General features: G+C 53.7%; 1 protein-coding gene across 1 annotated transcript in view; it reads left to right on the top strand.

The window, feature by feature from the left end:
• Positions 1–11,441: 11,441 nt before the first annotated feature.
• Positions 11,442–26,072, top strand: part of CASTOR2 (cytosolic arginine sensor for mTORC1 subunit 2) — a 49,889-nt gene continuing 35,258 nt past the window's right edge. Inside the window, exon 1 of the mRNA XM_036112637.2 lies at positions 11,442–11,719. Within this exon, the coding sequence (XP_035968530.1) occupies positions 11,607–11,719 (113 nt within the window). The 5' untranslated portion in view covers positions 11,442–11,606. The remainder of the gene's footprint in view (positions 11,720–26,072) is intronic.

Here is a 26,072-nt window from a genome sequence, read left to right as displayed (position 1 = left end):
GGAACTGTGGGAAAAGTGGGAAACTCACTGCCTCTGAAAGTAGCCCATCACCCACTTCTAGTTCCTGTGTTCACCCTGCATTCTTCCCGTGGGCTCTTCTTCCAGATCTTTACCAGCAGGCTGCTTGGTCCTGACCTCAGAGCGTCCAATCCCCATCAAATCACACTGGTTTATTGTCTTCAGAGCGTGTGCACATCTTTACTTGTTTCTTGACAATAACCTCCCCCACCTCCCAACTAGAATGTGTGTCTCGCTCATCTGTGAGTCCCCAGCAGGGCCCCTCCGTCCCTCGGCTCAGAACTTGCCCTTGACAGCAGCCTTCTGAGTCAGAGGAACAGACACACGTGAAGAAGGTCTTATCAGCCGGTCACTCCTCATGTGACTACCCGAGGTGGTCACATGCCTTTGCACTTACCGGGTGCCACACGGGTTACAAAGGGCTCCTGCCAGCACCCTTTCCAGCTCTTTGGGGTGACACTATTGTCCCCATCTTACAGACATAGAAACTGAGGCCCTGAAGGGGCCCCTCTGGCAAAGGGGGGGACTCCAGTCCAGAGGCGCAGATTTGCCTCCCAGCCCAGATTCTCCCTACCACACCAGCAGACTTACAGAACATTCTGTCATCTGTTTCGCAAATCCAAGCCATGGGCGTGGAAAAGTCAGAGCCTGTTTCCCCCTCTGAGGACAAATCCCCAAAGGGGATCTCAGGTCTGTTTTGAGCAATGGCAACATGGGATCGTAGACTTGAAAGGAGAGCTTAAGATCTTCCAGGCCACTCCCTTCCATTTTACAGATGGAGAAACTGAGTCTTGCCCCACCAGCAATGCTTCTCCCTGCCTCCATTCATTCATGCCATTGTCCGTTCAATAAACACTTAGTGGGACCAGACCTAGTGTTCCAGGCTCTGAGGCTACAGCCCCAAGCCGGGCAGACAAAACCCACATCCCTGGCCCCAAGCCAGTGATAAAGAAATATGGTGAATGGGCTGATGGGCAATGGAAAGACCACCTTCTTTCCCCTCTGCGGACCTGGGCACATGTGAAAGGAAGGGGACAGGGAGAAGGCAAAGCTGGATGACCCAGGTGGAGCCCAGGGCCCCAGTGGCTTGTGACCTACGCAGTCACTCGCTTGGTGGCAGGCTCTGCTCGGGCCATTTCGAAATCCTTCATGATTTCCGAAACAAGGGCCCTGCACTTTCATTTTGCATTGGGTCCCACAAGTTATGTAGCTGGTCCCAAACTGGCAGATGAGGAAATGAGGCACAGAGAGGTCAGTCACTTGCCCGAGGTCCACACAGCTTGTGAGCAACAGAACTCGGATTGAAACCCAGGCCCGGTGGCCCCAGATACCAGGGCCTCACGTCAAACATGGCGCCGCCACGTTGTCACAGAAAAGAGATTCCCTTCAGACAGGCTGTTCTTATTGTCCAGAGAAGTCTTAGCCGACCTTGAGAGAGAGCAAAGCTTTCCTAGCAGGTCGTTCTGAAGGAAGAAGGGCCTCACGTGGGCCCATGAGGTGGGAGCCACGAGACATGGAGCGGGCCATCCTTTTAGGCCGCTTGAGCAAACAGTTGGTGTGAGGCCAACCCTGAGAAGAGAAAGGTAAAAACGAAGTGGCCTCTGTCCTCGCAGAACTAACAAATTAGCCGAGGTAAAGTGGCCAGCCCCCGTGGTCATGGGACAACTTGAACCTCAGGGAGGGGCATGGGGGAGGGGCTGCAGGGAGGGTCACAGCTACATATACTTGGGGAGGGGGGTACTCTGTGTCTGGCACTGCGCTGTGTGCTTTCCAGCATTATCTTGGGTCCTCACTGCAACCCGCAAGACAGGATCTCTTATCCAGTTCTGCACACGAGGAACGGAGTGTGTGCCCAGAGACTGCGAAACTAGTCCCAGACTGGAGCTCAGGCAAATCTGACATCAAAGACCACGTTCTAAATAAGTCCACGGCCTCGCCTGATGCACAGAGGAGGGGCAGGCCTGGAAAGGTCATGGAAGGCTTCCCAGAGAAGGTGACACCAGAGGTCAAATAAAGATGTGTCTGTCAGTCCGTGCAAGGGGCCAGAGGCAGGGAGAGCGGATGTAGGAGGGAGGGAGGTGTTCTTGATGGAGGATAGAGTCTGGGGCTGAGTGGTGGTCGATGGGGCTATAGGAGTGAGAGGAGACCACACCGCAGTGAGCCTTGAAGGCCTCGTGCACAGCTTAGTTGCAAACAACAGAGTCCATTCTGGTCCCATAGAAAAGGAATTTATTTTTAAATCTTGAGTAACCTGTCACAGCCAAGAGGAGCCTGAGGAGACATGATACGACAATGAAATGTCATGTGGTATCAGGGATGGGATCTTGGGAGAGAGAAGGGATGTTAGGTAAAACCTAGGGAAATCTGGGGGCACCCGGCTGGCTCAGTCAGTGGAGCGAGCAACTCTTGATCCCAGGGTTGTGAGTTTGAGCCCCAGGGTGAGTATAGAGATTACTTAAAAATAAAATCTTTAAGGGGCACCTGGGTGGCTCAGTCGTTAAGACTTCGGCTCAGGTCATGATCCCAGGGTGCTGGGATCGAGCCCCGCATCAGGCTCCCTGCTCCACAGGAAGCCTGCTTCTCTCCCTCTCCCACTGCCCTGCTTGTGTTCCCTCTCTCTCTGTGTCTCTCTCTATCAAATACATAAAATCTTTTTTAAAAAATTTAAAAAAAAATAAAATCTTAAAAAAAAACTAGGGAAATCTGAATAAAGCATGGGCTTTAATTAATGGTAATGTATCAATATTGGTTCATCAATTGCAACAATATCTTGGGTGCAGGATACTCAGGAACCCATGTACTCTCTTCCCAATTTTCCTGTGATTTCAAAACTGTTCTAAAATGAAGAGTATGATCTTAAACTGGATGAAGGAGATCCAAGGGGACAAACTTCCAGTTATAACATAACTCACTACTAGGGACATAATGTACAACATGATACACAGGGAAGTTAAGAGCCAACCCTAAGAGTTCTGATCACAAGGGAAAAGACATTCTTTTTCCTTTTCTTTTTTTCTATCTATAGGAGATGACGCATGCTAACTGAACTTACTGGGGCAATCATTTCACAACGTATGTAAGTCAAATTATTATGCTGTACATCTTAAACATATATACTTCTGCACATGAACTATAGCTCAATAAAACTGGGGTGGTGGGGCGCCTGGGTGGCTCAGTCAGTTGAGTGTCCAACTCTTGATCTCAGCTCAGATCTTGATCTCAGGGTCGTGAGTTCAAGCCCTGCATTGGGCTCCACCCTAGGCATGGAGCCTACTTAAAAAAAATCTTCAGTGGAAAAGAGTACATTTTTGAAATATTGAGTAAGTTGCCTAGAACTAAACACACACATACCACACACATGATTACATGTAAAATTGTGGAAATCCAAATAAGCTGAGTGGATTGTATCAGCGTCAATTTCCTGGGTGTGAGATTGTACTGTTATTTTTACAAGATATGACTATGGGTGGAAACTGGATGGAGGGTACAGGGGACCTCCCCGTATTATTTCTTTTCTTTTTTTTTTTAAGATTTATTTATTTGTTTTGGAGAGAGAGAGTGAGCACGGTGGGGAGGGGCAGAGGGAGAAAGAGAGAGACTCTCAAGCAGACTCCCCGCTGAGCTCAGAGCTCAAACCAGGGCTCGATCTCACAACCCTGAATTTAACTGCCTGAGCCCCCCAGGCGCTCCCTCCCCATATTATTTCTTACAACTGCATATGCATCTACCATTCTCTCAAGATAAAAAACGTAATTTAAAAAGATTAAGAACAGGGGCACCTGACTGGTTCTGACTGAAGAGCATGCGACTCTTGAACTTGGGGTTGTGAGTTCGAGCCCCACGTGGGGTGTAGAGACTACTTAAAAATAAAATCTTCAAAAAAAGAGAAGATTAAGAACAGAATCTTTGGGGGAGCTGGAGAAACAGGGTTTAGGCTGAACCTGCAGACCCTTGTCCATACCATGGGGCAGAACTTCCACAAGCCACACCTTCTCCTAGGGACCTCACCTTTCTAAGTGGTGGATGTTTCCAAAAATGACTGCACAGGGGCGCCGGGGTGGCTCAGTCAGTTAAGCGTCTGACTCTTGGTTTCGGCTCAGGGCATGACCTCAGGGTCGTGGGATCGAGCCCCATGTCGGGCTTTGCGCTCAGCGTGGAGTCGGCTTGGGATCCTCTCTTTCCTTCTCCCTCTGCCCCTCCCCCCAGCTGGTCCTCTAAATAAACAAATAAAGAAATGGATAAAATCTTTTTTAAAAAATGGCTAACTAAGAATTCCATCTAACTCACTCTTCAGGGTGACTTTGTCACTCCTCCACCAAGTGGTGAAGCCTACGACCCCTCCCCTCTTCTTGACTCAAGGCGGGCTTGTGCCTGTTTTGACCAAGAGGATACCACGAAAGTGACCCCATGTGGCATCTGAGGTTAAAAAAAGGCCATATGGTTTCTACCTGACTCTCGTGGAACACTGCCTCTGGAGTTGCTCCCTCTGGGAGTCCAGCCTCCACGCTGTGAGAAGCCCAGGCCACGCAAAGGAGGGCTCTGGTTGACAATCCCAGCTCAGCCTATCCAGGCACTAGACATGTGAGGGCACAGACCTCCAGATGATTCCAGTCCCCAGGCCCTCAAGTCACTCCTAGGATCCAAGGTCTCCAGGTGAAGTCCAGCTCGATACCTTGGAGCCAAGCCTAACTGTGCCCACATTCCCCGTCTGCATTCCCAACCTGCAGAATTTGTGAGTTCGGAGCAAATCATTGTTCTACTCTGCTAAGGGTGGGCTGTGTGTTACACAGCGGTAATCACCAGGACGAATCCTGCCGCCTTCCTACAGCTGCACGTGCCCCTGCTGGGCTTCCGAGCCCAGGTCTGTGCCCGAGTCTGCGCCCGTCTTGCGCTGGTCTGATAGGCCTGCCCACAGCCATGAGGAAGGCTGTAGAAGCTTCTACTTTGTGAAGACAGGACTCATAATGTGGGAAATTGTCCAAAATATAAATTGTCCATGGTGGTCGATAAAGGCCACCATGGACAGATGACCGCTAGGTCCAGCCCAAGAGCTTTGGCTCCACATGTGGGCTAAGGGTATAGCCAGTGACAGAAATGACCTCACCCATCCCCCAGAACTTCTACGAGACTCCAGACCCTGCCATCTTGCTCATGTGCTGACTTCTCTTCTTTGAGGGCAACGGCTGTCCAACTCGAGATTTTGCCATCATCTCCTGGAGGGCTTGTTACACAGAGACCCGAGGGCCGCAGCCCCGGAGTTTCTGACTGAGCAGGTCCTGGATGGGGCCCAAGAGTTTGCATTTCTAACAAGCACCCAGGTGCTGCTCTTTCTCAGATGGAGTTTGAGAAGTGGGTGCGGAGGCTTCGGGGTGGTGGTTTTCAACCCTGGCTGCACACTGGTAATCACGGGGGAACTGGGGGGCGGGGGGCGGGAATGCCCAATCCCACTCCGGATCAATAGAATCAAAAGCAGCCCGAGTGAGAGCACTTCTCAACCTGTGGAGAGGGGCCAGAACCTTCTCTGAAGGGGGTGGACATTGTAGGTGCTCATCTTCTGGAGAGGACGTGGGTTCTTAAGCTTAGGAACTCGAGGTAAAGGCCACGCTAGGCCCCAGCCAGGCAGAATGAGAAGTCCTGCCTGTATTTGGGTATCACTTTCTTGGGTGCGGAGACTCTAGACTTAAGTGGAAAAGGGGTTCCTGGCATCCACACTCTCTCACCCCACCCCACCACAGCAGGACGATTGAGGCCTGGGGGTCGATAAAGAACAGAGGCCCAGGCTCGTCGAAGCAGGAGACGGCCTGGGCCTGGGTGTTTCTACCTCCAGTGATTCCGACACCAACCACAGCCCAAGAACTAACTGCTCTAGAAAAGCGCCGTCCAAGAAAATATAATGCAAGCCATATGGCCTTTGGAAGTTTTAAAAAGTAAAAAGAAACAGATGAAATCAATTTAATAATACATTTTATTTAACCCAATATCTAAAATATTATCATTTCGACATGCAATCAATATAAAAAAATTATTGGGATATTTTGCATTCTTTTTCCTATGCCAAGCCTTTGAAAGTCAGGGTATACTTTACATTTATTGCACATCACTGTTTGGATGCTTAACTTTCACCTACAATACTTGATCTGGGTTTTAGATTTCATAGATTTCCATAACCAAGTTGTTTCAAAGTCGTGTGATCAACGTGTCCCAGTTTACTCCTGGTTTTAAAACTAAAAGCCCCAAGTCCTGAAATCCTCCTCAGTCCCAGAAAAAAGAGGAGTTAATCAGGCTATTCCAAACATACTTGAACTTTTTTTTTTTTAATGTTTATTTATTTAAGTCATCTCTACACCCAAGATCTACACGCTCAAAATCACGACCCAAAGATCAAGAGTTGCACTCTCTTCCCACTGAGCCAGCCAGGAGCCCCCTTGAATGCTTTCTAATAATGGAATCGAGTAGCATTTTTTATTTTTATTTTTTTAATTTAATTTTATTTTATTTTATTATGTTATGTTAGTCACCATACAGTATGAGTAGCAGTTTTTAAATTTAAATTAAAATGAAGTGAAATTCAGACTTCAGTGTCTCATGGCACTAGCCACATTTCAACTGCCCAATAGCCATATGTGGTTAATGGCCACCATATTGAAAATGGTGCATCTAGGAACCAGGAAGTGCCTTCCCTTTTACATACGACCAGCTGTGGAGGATCTGAGCTTGGTTTTCTTAAGAGAGCTGTGGTTTCCTCCTGGCCCTTAAAGGGCGTTAGGCAGAGGAGTTACAGGGGAGTAGGGTCACAGAGTAGAACAGCTACCCTGGGAACATTATGTGGACAGAATGGGCATTAGGACCTTTAGGACAGGGGAATTATGATCTGACATGGGATCGTGATGGTCAGTGTGGAGAGAGATGCTGGATTAGAGATATATGGTATATAATAAAATCATTAGGACTTGGTGATTGATCAGATATAGGGGTTGGGGAGTGGGGAGGCACCTGGGTGGCTCATCAGTTAAGCGTTCAACTCTGGATTTCAGCTCCAGTCATGATCTCAGCTCCAGTCATGATCTCAGCGTCATGAGATGGAGCCCCACGTCAGGCGCCCACACTGGAGTCTGCTTAAGATTCTCTCTCTCCCTCTCCCTCTGCCCCTCCCCACCTTAAAAAAATCTACTATCTGTCTATCTACCTATCTATCTATCTATCTATCTATCTATCTATCTATCTATCGATCGGGTTGGGGGAACAGGAAGCGAGAGGTAGCAATCTAGGATGATTCCCCAATCAACTTCCTCCGTTCTCCACCCCCACGTTGATTCCAGGGTGTTCCAGTTACCAATTGCTGCTTACCCAACCATCTCAAAATGGTTGGCTTAAAGCAACAATACATATTTTATTATTACCTCTCAGAGTTCTAGAGGCTGGGCTCAGTAGGGTGGTTCTTGCTTTGGCGGGGGGTCTCTCATGCATTTGTGTCATACAAAGACTTCCTTACACATCTGGTAGTGATGCTGGCTTCCAGCTGGAACCTCAGTGGGTCTGTTGGCTGGAGTACTGCTATGGGCCAAATTGTGTCTGGTATTCCCAAAGTTCAAATGTTGAAGTCCTAACCCCCAGTACCTCAGAATGTGACCATATTTGGAGGCAAGCCCTTGAAAGGGGTGATTAAGTGGGGTCATTAGGGTGGGACCTAATCAATATAACAGGTGTCCTTATAAGAAGAGGAGATTAGGATACAGATACACACATAGAGGAAGACCATGTGAAGACACAGGGAGAAGACAGACCTCTACAAGCCAAGGAGAGAAGCCTCAGAAGGAACCAACTCTGGGGCGCCTGGGTGGCTCAGTCGTTAAGTGTCTGCCTTCGGCTCAGCTCACGATCCCAGTGTCCTGGGATCGAGCCCCGCATCGGGCTCCCTGCTCCGCGGGGAGTCTGCTTCTCCCTCTCCCACTCCCCCTGCTTGTGTTCCCTCTCTCGCTGTGTCTCTCTCTGTCAAATAAATAAATAAAATCTTTAAAAAAAAAAAAGAAGGAACCAACTCTGCCAACATCCTGATCTCGGACTTTGAGCCTTCAGGTTTGTGAAACAATACATTTTTGCTGTGTTAAGTCCCAGCCCGGTCTGTGGTAGTTTGTTACACAGCCCTACCCAACCAATACCAATGCCTACCTGTGGTCTGTGTGGCCCATGCTTCCACACATCATGGCAAAGTGGTTCCAAGGGAGAGCATCCCAAGAGGACCAGGTGTAAACAGTATCACCTGTCAGGACTTAGTTTCAGAAGTCACAGTCCTGCTCAAATTCAAGGGGAGGGAACATAGACTCACCTCCTAACGGGATGATTAGCATGTCACAGGAAAAACATGGAGGATGGAAGATCTTTTTGCTGCCATCTTGGAAAATACAGCGTGCCACACCAGGCTGGTAACTCGAGGAAAGAGGCCTGGTGTCCTTCACCAAGACAGGGATTCCAGGAGGAAGGGGAGAAGGTCGGAGGTGAGTCAGACAGTGAGGTCAGGTTCGAACAGGTTGGGTTGGCAGAGTCTGTCAATGTTTAGATGGAGGTAGCCAACTCCTAGCAAGCTAGATACATGAATCAGGGCCTCAAGAACATATTCTGACCGGGAACTGCCAATTTGGGGACCATCGACATATTAGAAGCCAGAGACTAAGTCCACCCATAGAGTGAGAGAAGATGAGGGTTGAATTATCTATTGCTATATAATAAACCACTCCAAATCTTAGTGGCTAAAAACGACTATTTGTTATTTTTCTACAGGTTGGCTGGGTAATTGCTCTTCTGGTTTCACCTGTCTCACTCAGGAGGCTGCATTCATCCGGGACAGTGAGCTGGAAGGTCCAAGAGGGTCTCACTCTCATGTCAGGTAGTTGAGGCGAGCTGTCCGCAGGGAACAGCAGAACACTCGGGCCCTTCCTTCCCTGTGGTCTTTCATCCGGACTTCTCCACAGCGCGGTGGTTCTCAGGGCAGCATTCTAAGCGGGTGAGTCCCAGCGTACAGGACTTATCAGGCACATTGGCCAAAAAGGTCCTATAGCCAAACCAAAGTCAGCGCGGGACGCCTTACCAGGGGGCACGATTCACTGGCAGCCATTACGGTAAAAATGCACTACAGGAAGGAACGCCAACTGGGCCTCCATTCGTTTTAGGGTTGGGCAGAGAAGAAACCACAGATGGCAAGCTGGAAGAACCAGAGGGGGACCAGAAGGGTACGGCGCTAAGGAATTGAGGGAGAGGAGTGAATTCCACTGGGAAAATGCCACACCAGCACTTAACTTGCGTGACGTCGAGGTGCATGTCTCACCCTAGTCCCAGCCTGAAAACATCCCCTGGATTTGGCAACCCACAGGGCCGTCTCTGTAACACCTCAACTTTGATTTCTGGAGTTGTTTCACAAAAATCGGAAGCACCAATTCTGCAAAGCAAAGCCATACCGTCAAATTTGCAAACGTTATGAGGGTCTGGCTTGACCAGCAGAAAACCCACAGGGTTGTCAAATGCTTTCGACCGAGACCACAGTAAGAAACACCTTTGTATGAAGATCCACCACGTGGGCACACGTGGACACACAGGCCAAAATTCAAGTTTCCTGCAACTTAGAAAACATAGTGGTAACCTACCCTTGCGACGTGCAAAGCTCTGTGCCATTTTCTATTCTTGTTTTGTTTTGTCTTTAATGCTAGTCGGCCCTGCTAAATTGATTTCACCATCTGCTCATGGGGCATGGCCTACAGATTAAAAAATACTGACTGAGGCCATCCAGTGCAGAAGTCAGAATGCGGACCGAGTCCTACCTTTAGTCTTGTTCGCTTGGTTTCACCTGTTGGTGGTTTCTGTGGTTGTTTTTTTGTTTTTTGTTTTTTTTTAATAACTGTCTGATACCCAACTGGTTCACACATCGCTGTTACTTGCCTGGGCCCTGAATGCATTTCTGTTTGGGCCTTCTAGACCCCTAGACTCTAAAAGAATAGGGTTTGTATTTAGGCACTCCATGAATATTGAAACGCCTGTCTCTCACAGGTCAGTCACACTGCAAGCACTGGGAATACAGCAGAGAACAGACAAAAATCATGGAGCTGAGATTCTGCAAGAGGGAGACAGACATGGAGCCTTCATGGAGCTGAGATTCTACAAGAGGGAGACAGACTAACCAGAACAAACAAACAAAAAAAGTAAATATATTCTTTATTAGAGGGTGATAAATTCTTTAGTGCAAACAAAGCAGTAAGGGGATCAGCCTGCTCTAAGAGCTACCAGATTGCAGGCTTCACACCCCTTTGTGGAAATGAGGGAGCCTCATATGTTCCTACCTAACAGAGGCGGTCTCAGAAAATGTGGGAGGGCATCGCTGGAGTTTTCCCCCAAAAAGAGCCTTCCCGGACTGCCCCAGCCGGTAAACCTGACCCACCTGTCCCCAGATTTCTCTGCCGAAGAGCGAGGCACCAGCAACTTTAACCTAGACCATTTCAAACCAGCCAGCCACTAAGGGGATCCGTTGCTAGGCCGTGGTCACGGCACACTGGCCCCGGGGTGGGAAGCCCTTCGGATTATTTCGGATTGTTCACTAATTCGGCCGTCGCAGTCCCCGTCACCCTCTCTCGCGCGGGCTAAATGGCCACCTCATTAGATCTGCACACATGACCCCTCTCGACCGGACTCCTGGTGACTACGCCTGCCTTATCTCTTGCCTCTCCTCCCTCACATTTTCCGCTCCAGCAAAGCCAAACACAGCACAGTGGGGGCTTTCACGCTTCTGTGCTTTGGACACGCTGTTCCTTCTGCCTGGAAGGCCTCGGGCCTCCAGCCCCGCGCCCCGCCCCCCTCGCCGGCGAGCTCCCATTCATCCTTCAGAACCCAGCCTGGATGACCCTTCCTCCAGGAAACCCCCCCCGCCCAGATCCCCTCGGCCCCACCTCTGTCCGCAGCACCCATGTCTGTTTTGCTTCTCGGCGCTTTAACCACCGATTTCTCCAAATCTCTCCCCTCCCAGATCCGGGCCTCCTCCGGCGCCGGAGCTGTGCCGGCTGCTCGCTTGCACCCCGGAGGGCGGGGTCCCGAGCTCGGAGTGAGAGCTCGCAGCTAGGCCCAAGCCGCTCCCCGCCCCCCCTCCCTGCGGCCCGGGCAGGCGCCCGCGTTCCTGCTCTCCGCGGGCGCCCGGCCGGCCCCTCGCGCGGCCGCCCAGCCCCCGACAGCCCCGGCCCGCGGCTCCCGGGCCGCGCGCGACTACAAGTCCCGGCACGCCCCGCAGCGGCCGCGCATGCCCAGCGGGCCGGCGTTTGAGTGGCAAGTTGTTTGTTACAGCGAACACCAGCTGCTCTCCGCGCCGGGCGCCGCGCGCCGCCGCTCCACCAGCGCTGCCGCCCTCGCCCGCCGCCCGCCCGCCGCCCGCCCGCCGCCCGCGGCCCCTCGCGGCTCGGCGGGCCTCCCCTTTGTCCGCCCCGGGCCGCCCGGCGCCGAGCTCCCGGTCCCTGGGCCGGCCGCCCGCGGCGCTCGGTGCCGGCTGGGCGCGCAGGGGGCGGGGGCCGCGGCTCGCCCCCCGCCGATGAGCCGCCGCGGAGCGCGGGCGGACGATGGAACTCCACATCCTGGAGCACCGGCTGCAAGTTGCCAGCGTCGCCAAGGAGAGCATCCCGCTCTTCACCTACGGCCTGATCAAACTTGCCTTCCTGTCCTCCAAGACCAGGTGAGCGCGCGGGGACGCGGCGCCGGCCGGGGAGAGACAAAGAGGCGCACCCGGGCGGCTGTCCTCGCCGCGGCGGCTCGGAAAACAACTTCGAGCCCCGGGGAGCGCCCCCGCCCCGCCGCCCGCCTTGTTTTCGACAAAGCCACCCGATCTGCCCTCGAACGGGGTCCTTCCACCCCGAGCACCCCCCCCGCGGTGCACCCCCACCGCTGTCTTTCTCCCCCCACCCCCATCTCGGTCCCCTCCCTCCCATCCCCTCCCCGAGATCCGGAGGGCCGGGGAAGCTGCAGTGACGAATCCGTGAATGAATGAACGAACGAATGAATGAATGAAAACCAGGTGTGGGGACGCGACAGTGGAAAAAACAAACTAACACCCCCATCCCCCAATCCCTCGATTGGGCCGGCCCCAGTCGCCGGGGCCGGGGGAGGGATTCTGCTGAGCGCGGCTACCCAGAGCAGAAAATCATAAAATCATTAGTGGGTGTTTATCTCAAGGTGCTTGCGAGGGTTGCGGACGGCGCGGGAGGCTGCGGGAGGGCCCGGGAGGGGCTGCGGGTGAGGGTCGCGGTGCTTCTTTCTCCTCCAGGTCCGGGAAGGTGGGGGGGGGGGGCGGTGTTGCCGAACCGTGGAAGGGGGAGGAGCAGGCGTGTTTATGGCTCAGCCTCGAGGCTGGGCTTGGATGCTGCAGGGGCAAAAAATAGTTGAAGGCCTTGGGAGATTGGGGAAGAAACAACAACAACAAAAAAAACCAAGTTGGATTTTCCCACTGCCGGGTCAGGCTCTGACTTTGTGAGCCCCGGTGGATGCTTGGATTGGGGTGTGTTTTTTAAGGAGCCCGAGCCCAGTGGAGTGTGAGCGCGAGCTAGCCGCTGTAACTTAAATCCCTTGTTTGTCCACCATTGTGACTGTTCAAAGCGATGAAGTTGTTGCTGGTTGGGTTTTTCGGGGTTGGGGCCGAGCTGGTTCTCCCTCGCTGCAAAATGAATGAATACATTACAGGTCAAGGTTAAGGTTGAAATGACGGGCCCCTAAGGCTGCCCCCTTGGGCTCCGAGCGCAGGGAAGCTCTGGGGATGCAGGGAAAGAATTCAGTGCGAGCCTCTTATCTGCCTGTTAAAGTTCTTGCCTGGAAATATCACTTTAATGTGTGTGTCTGAGCGGGCAGCTCAGTCCCGCCATTGTTTGCGAGATGGGGTGAGATCCGCTGGTGGCATCTTGTTTACTTTCTTCTCAGGCTGCTGGGCTGCTCGGTGGGGTATGGAGGGTTGAAATCCTCTCCTCCCCGAGCTGTGGCTCCTTCGATTGCACAGGTAATTATTAAACAGGTCATTTGAAAACAAAAGCCAACAGCTCAAATTCTGAACCTTTCCCTCCCCCCGCCCCCCCTCTGGCTGTTGACACCCCCCCATCCCGCCTCAACCTGCCCTCTGCCCCCCACCCCCTAGCCTGTCTTGAGCTTCCAAGGCTGGAGGTAAGAGAAACCGGCCTTGTTTTTCCAACCCTTGGCCCTCAGCCCCAGGCAGCCCCCTGGCTGATTTGTCGGCTACCATTCAAACCAGGATGATGACTCAGGCTGCGGCTGAGCGGGGCCTGGGTGGGTGCTGGGAGGAGGGGGCATTTGGGGGCTTCTTAGAAAGGCAGCAAAGAGCCACTCCCTCTGCCCCTCACCCTTTGTGTAGGGACTGGCCCTCTTCCAGCCTCCACCCCAGGGTCCAGTTTAGAAGACTCACAGACAGATAGACATGGGGGGGGGAGTTGGGGGGGTGAGCCCCTGCTGACCTGTCTGACCACGAAAACCTACCCCTCATTGAGTTCCCCCTTCTCTCTCCCCTACTGGAGGCCGCTGGTCTGTGGCCCAGGTGTCCAGTCCAAGCTCAAGATGACTCAGAGGTCAAAGGTCACCTCCTTGTCTGCAGGGTCTGGCTCTAGAAGGTGCTGAGCACATTTGTCAGACAGCTGAAGGCCTGCCTCCCCTGCACTCTGGGCCGGGACGCTGGCTTCAGGTTGTGGCCAGCCCCGCACTCCCTGCATGCCTGTGGCAGGGTCCCTTTCCTCGTCGGACCCTCACTCTGTCCCCCTGTAATGAAGGACCCCCCCCCCATTCTCACAGAGCTGCTGTGTGTAGCATGCAATGATTGTGGACGCTGGCTTTTTAGCGAGGGGTAGTTGGGTGTGGATATATTCCTGAAATATTTTGAATAATCAGTCCTCCAGGGCAAACTTTTGCTCCTTTTTGGTTCTCCCACCAGCACCTGCCCCCCAGTGGTGGCCCTTAGCCCTATCACTTTCCCCACCCCACCCCCAACCTAAGTTTAGCTCAAACTATTGCAGTGGCCAGGCGCATACACACACACACACACACACACACACACATACACACACACACACACACACACACACCAGGGTCGCTACGCTGCTCAGTCACAAGTTTTCAGCCTCTTCCTGTAGGGTCGGGCGCTTGGCACGGCATTTGAGGCCCGTGGGATCTAGATCCAGAATCCTCATCTTTAGCCACTCAGGGCAGATACTCTGGTGAGCCACAATTTACTTACCCTATCCTTCACACCCCTGTGCTTTTGTACTTCTGATTCTGCCTGGAAACATGCCCCTTTCCCAGTAAATTTCTCTTCACCCCTCAAGATCTAGCGATATCACCCTGAACCTTTCCTGAACCCCTCCCCTTCTCCGCACCCCCAGCAGACTTAATCACTTTTCCCCTCCTGTTTCCACCTTTGTGGAGCCTCGGGGAAGGACTTGGCATTGGTAGATACTCCCTGTGTGTGGGGGGGTGCAGCTGGGTCCAAGAGATGCTAAGATACCCTGCCCCTCCCTGTTCCAAGCCCAGAGCCTGATGGCGGGAGAAGAAAGACACAATAGAGCAAGGTGGAGTCAGGGAAGGGGGTCAGCTGGGGTAGTAGACAGGTCTGGGGGATTTCCTGAGGGAGCCTGGAAGGCTCCCTGTAGGAGGCGGCACTGGATCTTAAGGGCTTTAAAATAGGAATTGGCTAGGTGGGAAAGGGGATCCTGGTCCTAGACCCTGCACACACCACCATACAGCTCTGTGAACTGGGTTTTACGCCCCCTTTGCAAAGAAAGAGTCTGAAGCTCAAAGGCGAAGTGACTTGCTCAAGGTCACGTGGTAAGCAGGAGAGGCAAGATTTTTGAATCTGCATCTTCTGGCTTAAGCGCAGAGATTTGCTGTTACAGGTTCAAACGACGCCCGTATTCAACAGTAACGTCCAGCACTTCCGTGGGCAGCACACGGTTCTAAAGGCTTCGGGGGCACAGAACGGAAGCTGTAGGCTTCCTGTATCCTTTCCGCCCTGCCTCTGTGGACCTTTTCTCTCTGGGAACACTCGGCCCGCCTCACCTACCGGCTCCGTGTTGTACTTCCTCACCGCCCCCCTTAGATGCTCCCTCCCCAGAAGCTCTCATCCTGGCTCAACTGTCCATCACAGCGTATTGTGGGCCTCTTGTCGTCCCACCCAGATGAGAAACCTTATCCCCAGGAAGCTTTCTGAGCATTGTTTTACCCACTGCTTACCCCCGCCAGTACCCGAGAGAAGCGAGCTAACCACTGATTTCACCTGAGGTCTCTCACAAAGAGGTAAAGATGCTGGGTTTAGAGAGGGAAAGTGGCTTACTCAAGGTCACCCAGCTGGGAAGAGACAGAATTGGGATTTGAACCAGGTCCTTTCTCCGCTGTGCTTAGCACACTGCTTTGTAGGCACTTAGTAACTGCCTGTTTGATGGATGTCCGACTCGTGCGTGGAGTGACCCAGATTTCAGCCCTAGTCTCTTATGAGTGCTCTGGGGGCTGGAAGAGGCCTAGCAGGCAGGAACACACCTGGGGCAGCCAGGCCCAGCACCCCTGCCCCTGCGCAGGTTCAGGGCAGCATCTGGGTGCGGCTGGACCCGCTGAGTGCACTTATTCTAGGCACAAAGCCCAGGGGCGAGACCCCGGGGGAACAAAATCAAGGCCATCCACAGAACCTCTCCTCTGCCCTTGTGATAGCCTGAGGTTCTGTAGCCTGGCTGAGGGCCCACTGCAGCCCACCCCCCTCTGACTCTGCAGCCTCATCTCTCCTGCATGCACACGCACGTGTACACACACACACACACACACACACACACTATGGTGTCTCCAACCTCAGGCCTTTGTTCTGCTTGGAATGTTACCCTTTGCCCTACTCCCTTTATCTGCCTGCTCATTCTTTCGGATTCCATTTCACCTCCTCCAGGAAGTCTTCCCTGAGTGCACAGGCTGAGCTTAGACCCTTCCTCTGGTGTGATGGGCTTAATCTCAAGAAGAGGAGATGTGACCGACCTTGGGATATGGGCAGGATGCTTTGGGTTGCAAATAACAAAAAGCCTTTACTTAGCTGGCCTAAGTTTGATAGGTTTGTGTGATAAGAGGTTGTGAGTCAGGTGCTCCAAGGGTGGTAACTTAAAGGCTTGATGATGTCCTCAAGGACCCCGGTCTTCCTGTCTGTATTTGGCCATCCTTGGCATGGCAGTGTGGCTCACTCTGGAATGGGCGGGGCGGCTGTAGCCTTATTGGCAGTCAGGAGGAAACCCAACATTGGGAAAGGCTCCCGGCCTCCAGAGTGTCTCAGAAACCTCTCCAGGAAGACACCCCACTCCTGCACAGACTTCTTCATCTCGTTGAGCAGAACTGGGTCACATGAACAGGCCTGCACCAATCACTGGCATAGGGAATGAGACCATCACAGACCAATCAGGATCCACCGCTGCGGGAGGGGGGCTCCGGGGGGGCCAGGGAAGGCAGAAGCTCCTGCTGCCCTTGTGAGACTCAGATTTGCTCTCTGCGACCCTCCAAGGCAAAACTGGGGTCAACTAATAAGTATATAGCAAAAACGATGCCAACGCCAAGTCAGAGTTGGAATATTCCCATTTTACAGATAAGGAAAGCAAGGAACTTGAGTACCCCAGGACACACAGAAGTGGCAGAGCTGGGATTTGAACCCAGGAAGTAAGGCAGTAAGACCTGTCCTGATAAGGCGCCTGGGTGGCTCAGATGGTTAAGTGTCTGCCTTCTGCTCAGGTCATGATCTCAGGGTCCTGGGATTGAGCCCCGCGTTGGGCTCCCTGCTCAGCAGGGAGTCTGCTTCTCCCTCTGCCTCTCCCCCTGCTTGTGCTCTCTCTGTCTCTTTCTCTCTCCCAAATGAATAAATAAAATCTTAAAAAAAAACAAAAACAAAACCTTGTCCCAATGAGCACTCAGCCAGGCCTAGGAGCCCGCCGGCTTGGTTGCCCCATCCCCAGGGGCCACTTAGCAGAGGTGTTGCTGAGAGGCCATCGCCAGAGAGAGGGGACAGCGGCAAGGTCATTATCCCGAAGTGCGTTCAGGTGGCAGGAAGCTGCAACACACTCTTTTTTGTGTGTGTGCCAGTGAAATGCTCTTTAAAGTCCACCCTAGAAAGAAAGTCCATCTCATTTGATTGGCCAAGAAAGCACCTTGCTGAGTATGAGGTCAGCACGTGCCCACAGAGACCCGCGCTGCCCACCTGGGCCAGATCCGCAGCCTGCCGATGTCTGGTGCATCGTGGCCCGCGGGCGTTCATGCGTGTTGCCGCCTGCAGGAAATCTTGCCAACAAGCCGTAGCGAGCGCTCAAGACGTGAGAGACGTTCATAGGACAAAAGCTCAAAATCGCAAACCGTCCATCCAGATCCCTCCTTGGTTTCCTGAGTGCATTGGGCTTAGGCCCCCGCTTGATTGCAGTTTGGGGAAAGACAGGCCGGCCGCGGTGGGAGGGCTTGGGACCCGGCCCCTCGGGCGGAATCCCAGCGCCCGGCTTCCTGGCAGTGTGACCTGGTGCCAGTTGCTTGACTTAGCTGGGCTGTCACTTTCTTACCTCTGAAGCAGAGACAACGACCATGCCTACTACCTGGCCTCTTGTGAGGACTTCATGAGACAAGCACTTCCATTGAGCCTGGTCCACTATAAGCTCCAGTTGGTGTTTGCTGAGGACGAGTCCTGGTTCAGCTGGCCAGGGCCAGGGCTGAGTTTAAAAAGCCCATGGTTAGGAGACTTTTCCATACACTCTGATTCTAACAAGGGGAGATTCTTTTTTTGCCCTCCAGGAACCTTACCTGGGGACACAGGTCACTTAGGGCCTCGGCAGTAGGCAACCCAAATGCTCTGGGACCCCAGAGCTGCAAGCAAGTAAGGCTTCCCAGAGGAGGTGGCTCCATTTGAGCCGAGTCTGGGTGGAATAGGAAGACGTCAGGAGGCGGAGGTGCTGGGGATGAAGGAAGACAGGTCGGGCAGGCAGCAGGAGTGGGTGGGCACAGATGGGGCAGGGGAGGGTGTGGGTGGAGAGCACCAGGGTGAGCCCCAGAGTCATTTCACACACCCGCCCGGGGCGGCTGTGTCCACGGCCTCTGCCACGGCCAGTCCCCGTCATCTCTCCACTAAATCCACCAAACGGCTTCCCCCACCCTGGTCCCTCTGCCTCCGGGGCAGTGCATATGGTAAGCGCAGCCCCAGCGCTCTGGGCAGGGGACACAGCATGAGCAAAGGCCCGGAGACGGGAAGGACGGGTGCGCACAGGTCACAAGCTGTGACTTGGAGCCGGTGTGACCAAGCTTGGGCTTGGTGCACTTTGGTATTTTGTTCATGCAGAAACCCTGCAGCATGCACCTGCTCTGTGCAGGGTCCAGCGGGAAACACACACAGAGCCTCCGTCCAGTGGGAAGAAAAGGTGCGTTCTCCGCCAAAGACAGAGGGCAAGGGGTCCAAACACCCAGAGGAAGGGGACAGCTGGGGCGGATGACACGGTTCACTCTGCTCATAACCCTTCTCAGACTACCCCCTGCTTCTCACCTGGCGTTGTGAATATTCCTTAATCTGATTTCTTCTCTCCTTCCTGGTTCTGTCCCATGTCCACACCACACACGCCCGATTTTAGAAGTGGGAGTTGTTAACTATCCGCAATCCTTTGACACCCTTCCCTCCAGAAACTAGGGCTCCCCCCACCTTCCAGTGGGGTCTGGATTGTCGCGAGGACACAGAAGCGGCTGTGTGGAGAGGGATCGAGGCCTCCCACCCACAGCCAGCCTGTGAGTGAGCCACCTGGAAAACAGGGCCTGCCGCCCCGGGCAAGCCTTCCAGTGACCTCAGCCTTAACCAGCACCTTGACTGTGACCTCGTAAGAGATCCTCAGCCACCAGTGCCCAGTGGAGCCGCGCCCAAATTCCTCACCCATAAGAACTGTGAGAGAGAGAGAAAAGTTCGTTGTTCTTTCAAGCCACTGAGTTTTGGGGTGATTTGTTATGCAATAGGTAACTAATACGGTGACTGTGTAATTTATCCTTCACATGGGGACACTTTTCAGAATAACAGGGAGCCCTAAAAATAATAATAATTACCCTGGACAACAGGGCAAACCAGAACGTGTGATCACCACGACCTGAGAGCCCTCACAGGTGTTCAGACCTAACACAGATGACTCTTGGAGTTGGCTCAAGCATCACCTCCTCCAGGAAGCCCCCCTGGGGCTGAGTGAGTAGTTTCCTGGGATCACTCATGCCCCGGGGTGTAGGCTAGGAGGACTGGTCCCCTCTGTCCTCACTCCACGTGCGTGTCCAGGCCCTAGGACCAATGCTCTGTGGCACCGATTCGTCTCCCATGGGACCAGAGAGGCAGTCGGAAAGGACTGAACTGGTCTTTCCAGAGCCTGCACACGGCTAACAAGTTTTTTTTTTTTCTTATAAAGACCTCTGGTACAAGGAGCAGTCGGATTCTGGTTGTCCAGCAACCAGACAGGCCCCGGGAAATGTCCAGCAGCTAACAGTACACAAGTTTGCTGAGAGTGTGTTTGTTGGGAGTGTGTTCAGTTTAAGGGGAAACTTGCCTCTAGATGCCTTATGCTCATCCTTGCCTTAAATAGACTCTATTAGATGTACTCCAGCCTCTGAGATCTGTGCTTACAAGCCTGGAGTCTTATCTGTCCGCTCATGTGTATGGCCGTGGTATTCACAATAGCCCAAAGGTGAAAGCACCTCTCGTGTCCATCCACGAGCCAAACGTGGTACGTACGTACAGTGGACTATTACTTGGCCTTCAAAAGGAAGTCGATTCTGATCCCTGCTACATCGCGGATGAACCTTGAGGACATTACCCCAGTCACAAAAGGACAAATACTTTATGATTCCACTCACATGGGGTACTTCGAGTAGGCGGATTTCTAGACACAGAGAGTAGAATGGCTGTTGCCAGGGGCCGGGGAAAGGGGGGTACTGAGTGGAGACGTTGTTGTTTAGTGGGTACTGAGTGTCTGTTTCGCAAAAGGGAAAGAGTTCTGGAAATCAGCTGCATGACAACGTGTGATATACTTAATACCACTGAACTGTACCGTTAGAAATGGTTAAGATGGGGGGGCGCCTGGGTGGCCCACTCAGTTTAGCGTCTGCTTTCAGCTCAGGTTGTGATCTCAGGATCCTGGGATCGAGCTCTGCATTGGGTTCCCTGCTCAGCAGGGAGTCTGCTTCTCCCTCTCCCTCTGCCCATCCCTCCCCCATTTGTGCTCTCACGCACTTTCTCAAATAAATAAATAAAATCTTTTTTTAAAAAAATGGTTAAGATAGTAAGTTTTATATTATGTATGTTTTACCAAAAAAAAAAAAAAAGGCCCTAGGAACTTAGAGAGCATGTGGAAACCAAAGGGCAATGTGGCAGCCGGAAGGCAGTGAGCTGCGGCAGCTCACTTGGTCCTCACCACAACCCACGTGTGTACAGTGACTGGCCCCATTTCACAGGTAGAACATTGAGGCACCACCACACAGTTCGCTTCCTTGTCCAAGATCCCAAAAACCCAGTAGGGGAAGAGTAAGGTTTTTTATAAGAGCTTTATTGAGATATAATTCACATACCATACAGTTGGTTCTCTCCAAGTTTACACTTCAGAAGCGCTTGGCATATTCACAGAGCTGTGCAGCCATCACCCCTGTCTAATTCCAGAACATTCTCATCACCCGCAAGAAGCCATACCCACCAAGCAGTCACCCCCGGCCCCTGGCAACAGCAGTCTGCCTTCTGTCTCTGTGGATTTGCCTCTTCTGGACATTTTCATTTAAATGCAGGCAGACCATATGGTTCTTTGTGTGACTGGCCTCTTTCACTTAGCATCATGTTTTCAAGGTCCCTTCAAGTCGTGGCATGTGTCAGGAATGCCATTCCTTTTAACGACTGAATAATACTCCATTGTGTGGATGTATTACCTTTTGTTCATTCATCCACGGATGGTCATTTGGATCGCTTCCATGTTTTCGCTATCGTGAGTCACACTGCCCGGGACATCTGTGCACAAGCGTCAGGGTGGATGTATGTTTTCGTTTCTCCTGGGTGCGTGTATACGGAGGAGTAGTGATCATGTGGGATCACAAGGTAGCTCTGTGTGTAACATTTTGAGGAAGTACCGGGCTGTGTTCCACACCCGTTGCAACATCTAACATGGCGTTTTCACATACCTGAGGTGGAGGGATTTGAACCCAGCCCTGCTGACTGCACCACCACCGAGCCTTACACGGCCACATTAGCTTAGCGTGGGGAGGAGCCTGGAGGCCCTTACTGGGCATCCACAGTCTCTGGGACCTCCTGTTGCTTTGTGGGCAAACAGGATGGATTATGGGGAAACAATGGCCTACATAAGTACCTAGCCCGGGGCAGGCCTTTCCCAGAGTTTGCGGGAATTTGGTGCCACCGAATCAGGCACGCCTGTGAGTGGAGCATCCTGTGTGGCTTCTGGTGTCTCCTGGGGCCCTCAGAGACTGCTCCCACGTAGCTGCTGATCGTCAGGGGTCTTGAACGGTTGGGTGCCGGAGTGGTGGGCTTCAGGAGGGTACGTCGGGGGTGGGGTGGCCACACCCAGAGGCCCTGGTGAGGCATCCGTGGAGGAGGGTGGGCTACCTCGCTGACCCAGCCTGGGCTGGAGCCACTTGACTGAGCCCGGAGATGAGCAGGGAAGGAGGGAGGGAGCCAGGGAGGAGGCTGCTGATGGGTCAGCTGTCCCTCTCTGCACGGGCCGGCCGCGTCCTGGGCTCTAACTAGGTACTTATTTTCAAGGTAGGGTTAATTTTCCCTCCCAGGCTGGCTCTCCCCTGAAACCAGGCCGGGCCTCCTGGACGCTCCCCTGGACTTTCCCCTCCACCCTCAGGGCCTCTGCCTCCTCCACCAGACCCGCCTTCCTTTTGATCCCCTCCCTACCCCATGGTTGACTCCCTTTCTTGAGCAGGAAAGACAGCGGGTGGAAATTTGTTCTCAAAGTTCAGTCTTTTTCCCTTCAGAGCTCAAAAGTCACCGATGCAGTGACCGATACGGTGAACTTAGAGCAGACAAAGCTTAACCTCAGAGATCTTTCTGCAGAGGCTACTGTGCACCAGGCCACGTGGGGCTTTCCACCATGTCCCCCCCCCCAATGGCTCTATGGGACGGAGGGGGTGCCCACCCAGCTGACGGAAGACCAGGGCTCAGTGACTCGCCCCAGGTCACACAGCAGACAAGGAGCAGGTTGGGGTTCACGCCGGCCCCCCTGTTCCCAGCCCTCCTCCGCCCGGGCCCCACTGCCCTCCTTCCCTGCCGTTAACCCTGGACGGAAGAGCTTATGCTGAACGCCCTTTTTCAGGGATGTGCCTGTCATGGTCAGTCCAAGCCCACCGCTTACCAGCGGTGTGACCATGGGCAAGTTGTTAGCGGCCTCCACCGGGACTCAGTGTTCTCATCTGTAAAATGGGCGGCATGGTCTCAACCTCTCTGGGTTGTGCTGAGGATTTGGAGGAACTTGGCGGATGTTTATTGAGGACCAAAGTGCCCTGGGCTGGACTGCCAATGTCGGCGAGGGGACGGCTGCACAGAAATCTGATCCCTTCCTGCAAGTGTGTCGCCCGCCCTGGGGCAGAGTGTGGCGCCCGAGGCCCTGGCCTCTGCACTCAGCCTCCTGAAGCCTCCTCCCTGCTTCCTTCTTGCTGCTTGTCCCCCTGCAGTGCCCTGTTCTCTGACCAGGACAACCTCTAGTCTGCCCCGCGTGTTCCTGCCGCCCGAGTCCCCTGCCCTCAGCCCGGCCCTGGGGTCCTCGGCTAGAAGACCGGCCACTAGTAGCGCAAGGCAGTCGTGTTCTATGCAGCCTAGAAAGTTCGGTCCAAGTGAGGGTGGGGGCGGAGAGTCCAGAAGGCTCTTTGGACTCCACCTCCCTTAACCACTTTAGGGGTGAGGCTGGGGCAGGAGATGCCCCCGGCCCTCCCAACCAGGAGCTGGGACCTGTCTCCGATTCTTGTCTCCCCTTCCCACAGCTTGGCCCCAGGCAGGTGCAGCTCTGGGGAGGGGAGGGGGCCTTCCTGGTGCACTGCCTGGGAGAACTCACTTGCACCCCCCCCAGACCGGACCCCCCGCCCCCGGGGCTGAGCGATCCTCTGGGGACGGGTTGCCCACGCAGAGTGTTGCCGTTGGGAGTGAGGGGCCAGAGGGGTTGCAAGGGTCACCTGTAAATGACAGGGTGCCATATGAGCGCCCGGAGCCAGGCCTCTGAGGGCCCCCGGTGGGTGGCCCAGAAGTCGGGAGTACCCGCGCGCTTGAAGGCAGCGAAACCACGTTTCTTTTTTTATCTGTTCTTTTCTAAATACTCTTCAGAGTAGAGCTATTCAGAGTGATTCCCCCTCAGCTTCCCTCTGGCCATTTCCCTCCCCCGGCTCTTCAGTCCAAATTAGCCCCGTTTAACTGCCTGCAGTCCGTTTCCGCTGAACAACAGAAAAGGGGCTGACACCCGCGTCCTGGGGCTGTGCGTGGGGTTGGTGGACAGCCCGCGGATCGTGGGGCCTAGACATGGTGGCACTTGTCAGACCCCACTGTATCCACCTGTGCTGCGGACCTGCTTTGCACAGCAGTTGTACCACTAGAATGTCCCGGAAAAGTCAAGTCACTGGAAAAATGCCCTGTGTTAACGCCCCAAGGAGCGCTTGCCCCCAAAACCCGGGACCCCTGCCTCCTCCCGTAGAAGGAAGCTTCTTGCGTCACCTGTGGTTCTTGCTGTCTGTCCCGTGAGGACAGGTTTCTCGTCCCTTGTCCCTCGAAGGGCAGGGACAGAGGGAGGGCCCGGTGGGAGCAGTTCGGGTGAGCTCGTGGTCAGGGAGGCCTGTTCTCCAGCCCCCTGAGGGCTTGTCTGTCACCCCGAGGGGGCATCAGGCCCTTTGGACGGTGGCTGGGGAAGGCAGAGACTGCCCAGTGGAGAAGGTTCTTTCTTTCTGTCTGTGATTTCCTTACACCTGGCATGGGCCCTTGGCCCTGAGGCTTCCTAGGCTCCCTCCTCCTCCACCAGTTCACAAGTGGATTTTGATGCCAAGCCTGTGATGAGTGCTGGTGCCATGGGGACTCGGGCCCCATCCCTGGACGGGTGGACAGCCAGGTGGGGGAGACAGCTCTGTGAGCCCTTAATCTCACCATCGTCTGGAGAGAGGGAAGTTCTCAAGGCACAGGGAGGAGATCCTGTTGAGGCTGGGCGGTCGGGGAGGGCTTCAGGAGAGATGGCTCTGAGCCAAGCTTGAAGCATTGAGTTGGGTAGGGACTTCCAAGGAGGAACAGCATATGTGGAAAACACAGAGGCCTGGGAGGAACAGCATGTGCGGAAAGCACAGAGGCCTGGGCCATGTGGTCCCTAGTGTGCCGGGACAGGAAGGGGGCTGGAGAGAGTGGCCCAGGGTGAGGGTATGAGGGAGGAGCTGAAGGGCTCTGTCCAGGCTCCTTGGTTGGGATCCAGTCATTGGCCTAATCCCAGGGCCAAAGAAGGCTCCTGGGGGAAGGGAGGGCAGACGAGGAAGAGGACAGCTTGGGGAGGGGCCCAGTGGAAAAGGAGATGAGAGAGAATATAGTATGGAAAATGTAGGCTAGCAAAATCCCACTTCTGGCTGTCTACCCAAGAGAATTGGAAGCAGGATCTCGAAGAACTCTGTACACCCGTGTTCATAGCAGCACTGTTCACAGTAGCTAAAACATGGGCCGTACCCACGTGCCCGTGGCTCGATGAATGGATAAGCAAAATGTGGTCTGTGCATACAACGGAATATATACAGCCTTAAAAAGGAAGGGCATTCTGACACCTGCTCTGGCCGATGAAACTTGAGGACATTATGCTCAGCAGAATAAGCCAGTCACACAAGGACAAATACCATATGATTCTGGCCACACGAGGTGCTTGGAAGTCATCGGATTTATGGAGACAGAAAGCAGGGCGATGGGTGCCAGGGGTTGGGGGAGGGGGACCGGGGAGTTCTTGTTTAATGGGTACAAAGTTTGAGCTTCGCAAAATGGAAAGAGTCATGAGGGTGGACAGAAGTGACTTGGCCACATAATAATGTGAGTGTGTTTATTCCCATAGAGCTTAAAAATCGTTAATATGGCAAATTTTGTGTTGTGTGCATTGTTAACACAATAACACGTGCAAAATTTTAATACAAAAGCTCATACGGAACAACAGCAGCAACCCATCCAGGCTAGGGAGAAAGAGAAGAAAGTCGAGAGGCAGGGGTGTGGCTGGGGTGGAGGAGAAGATTGTCCTGGGGTCTGGACGGATATGAGTTTGAATCCTCGCTGTGTCCGCTGTATCTGTCTGCTCCCGCTGCAGTAACAAATACCCCAGGCCAGGTGGCCTACAGAACAGACCATTATTTCTCACGGATCTGGGGTCTGGGAGTCCAAGATCAGGGCGCCCGCCGATGCAGGTCCGTAACCCTCGGGTGCTCCCCAGAAAGTCTGAGGCTCTGGAAGGTGCTCATTTCCCCCCTGACAGACTGTGGTTTGGGGCCTCTTCTGCTGGGCCTGGTGCTCTGGTCTCTACGCAGGGGGCTGAGCATCAGCTAAGGCCCCAGGGAGGCTTGTGTGGGCTGTTTGTCTTCTCACGCAGTCTGCAGATCTTAGATTTATGGTTTCCCCACCCCTGCAGGGCCCAAGCTTCCCAGGGAGTGACCCAGCAGCTTCTCCTGGGACCCCTGAAGGGACAGAAAGCAAAAAGCACCAGGGTCAGCTTTAGGATGACCTGTTAGATGAGTCAGAGTCCCCCTGATCAGAGGGTTACGGAGCAGGGAGAGGTGCTGCACCCCAGCCTGGGAGAGGTTGTGGATGGGATGGCCCCGAACTCCAGGCAGGAAGTGACTATCAGCGTCACCCGCCAGGCAGACGGCTGGCTCCTGACACCATGCCCCTAACCACTGCACCCTCCTTCCCGCACCTCCTCAGCACACCCCACTCTTACTCCCTGCCTTTGCAGTTCACCCCAGTCCCACCTCCTCCTACAGGAAGGCCTCCTGACCTCACTGTTTTGTTTTCTTCTCTCACTTCCAAT

Source organism: Halichoerus grypus, chromosome 6, assembly GCF_964656455.1.
Source record: "Halichoerus grypus chromosome 6, mHalGry1.hap1.1, whole genome shotgun sequence".
NCBI classification, from domain to species: domain Eukaryota; kingdom Metazoa; phylum Chordata; class Mammalia; order Carnivora; family Phocidae; genus Halichoerus; species Halichoerus grypus.
This window is presented reverse-complemented; position numbering and strand designations above follow the sequence as displayed.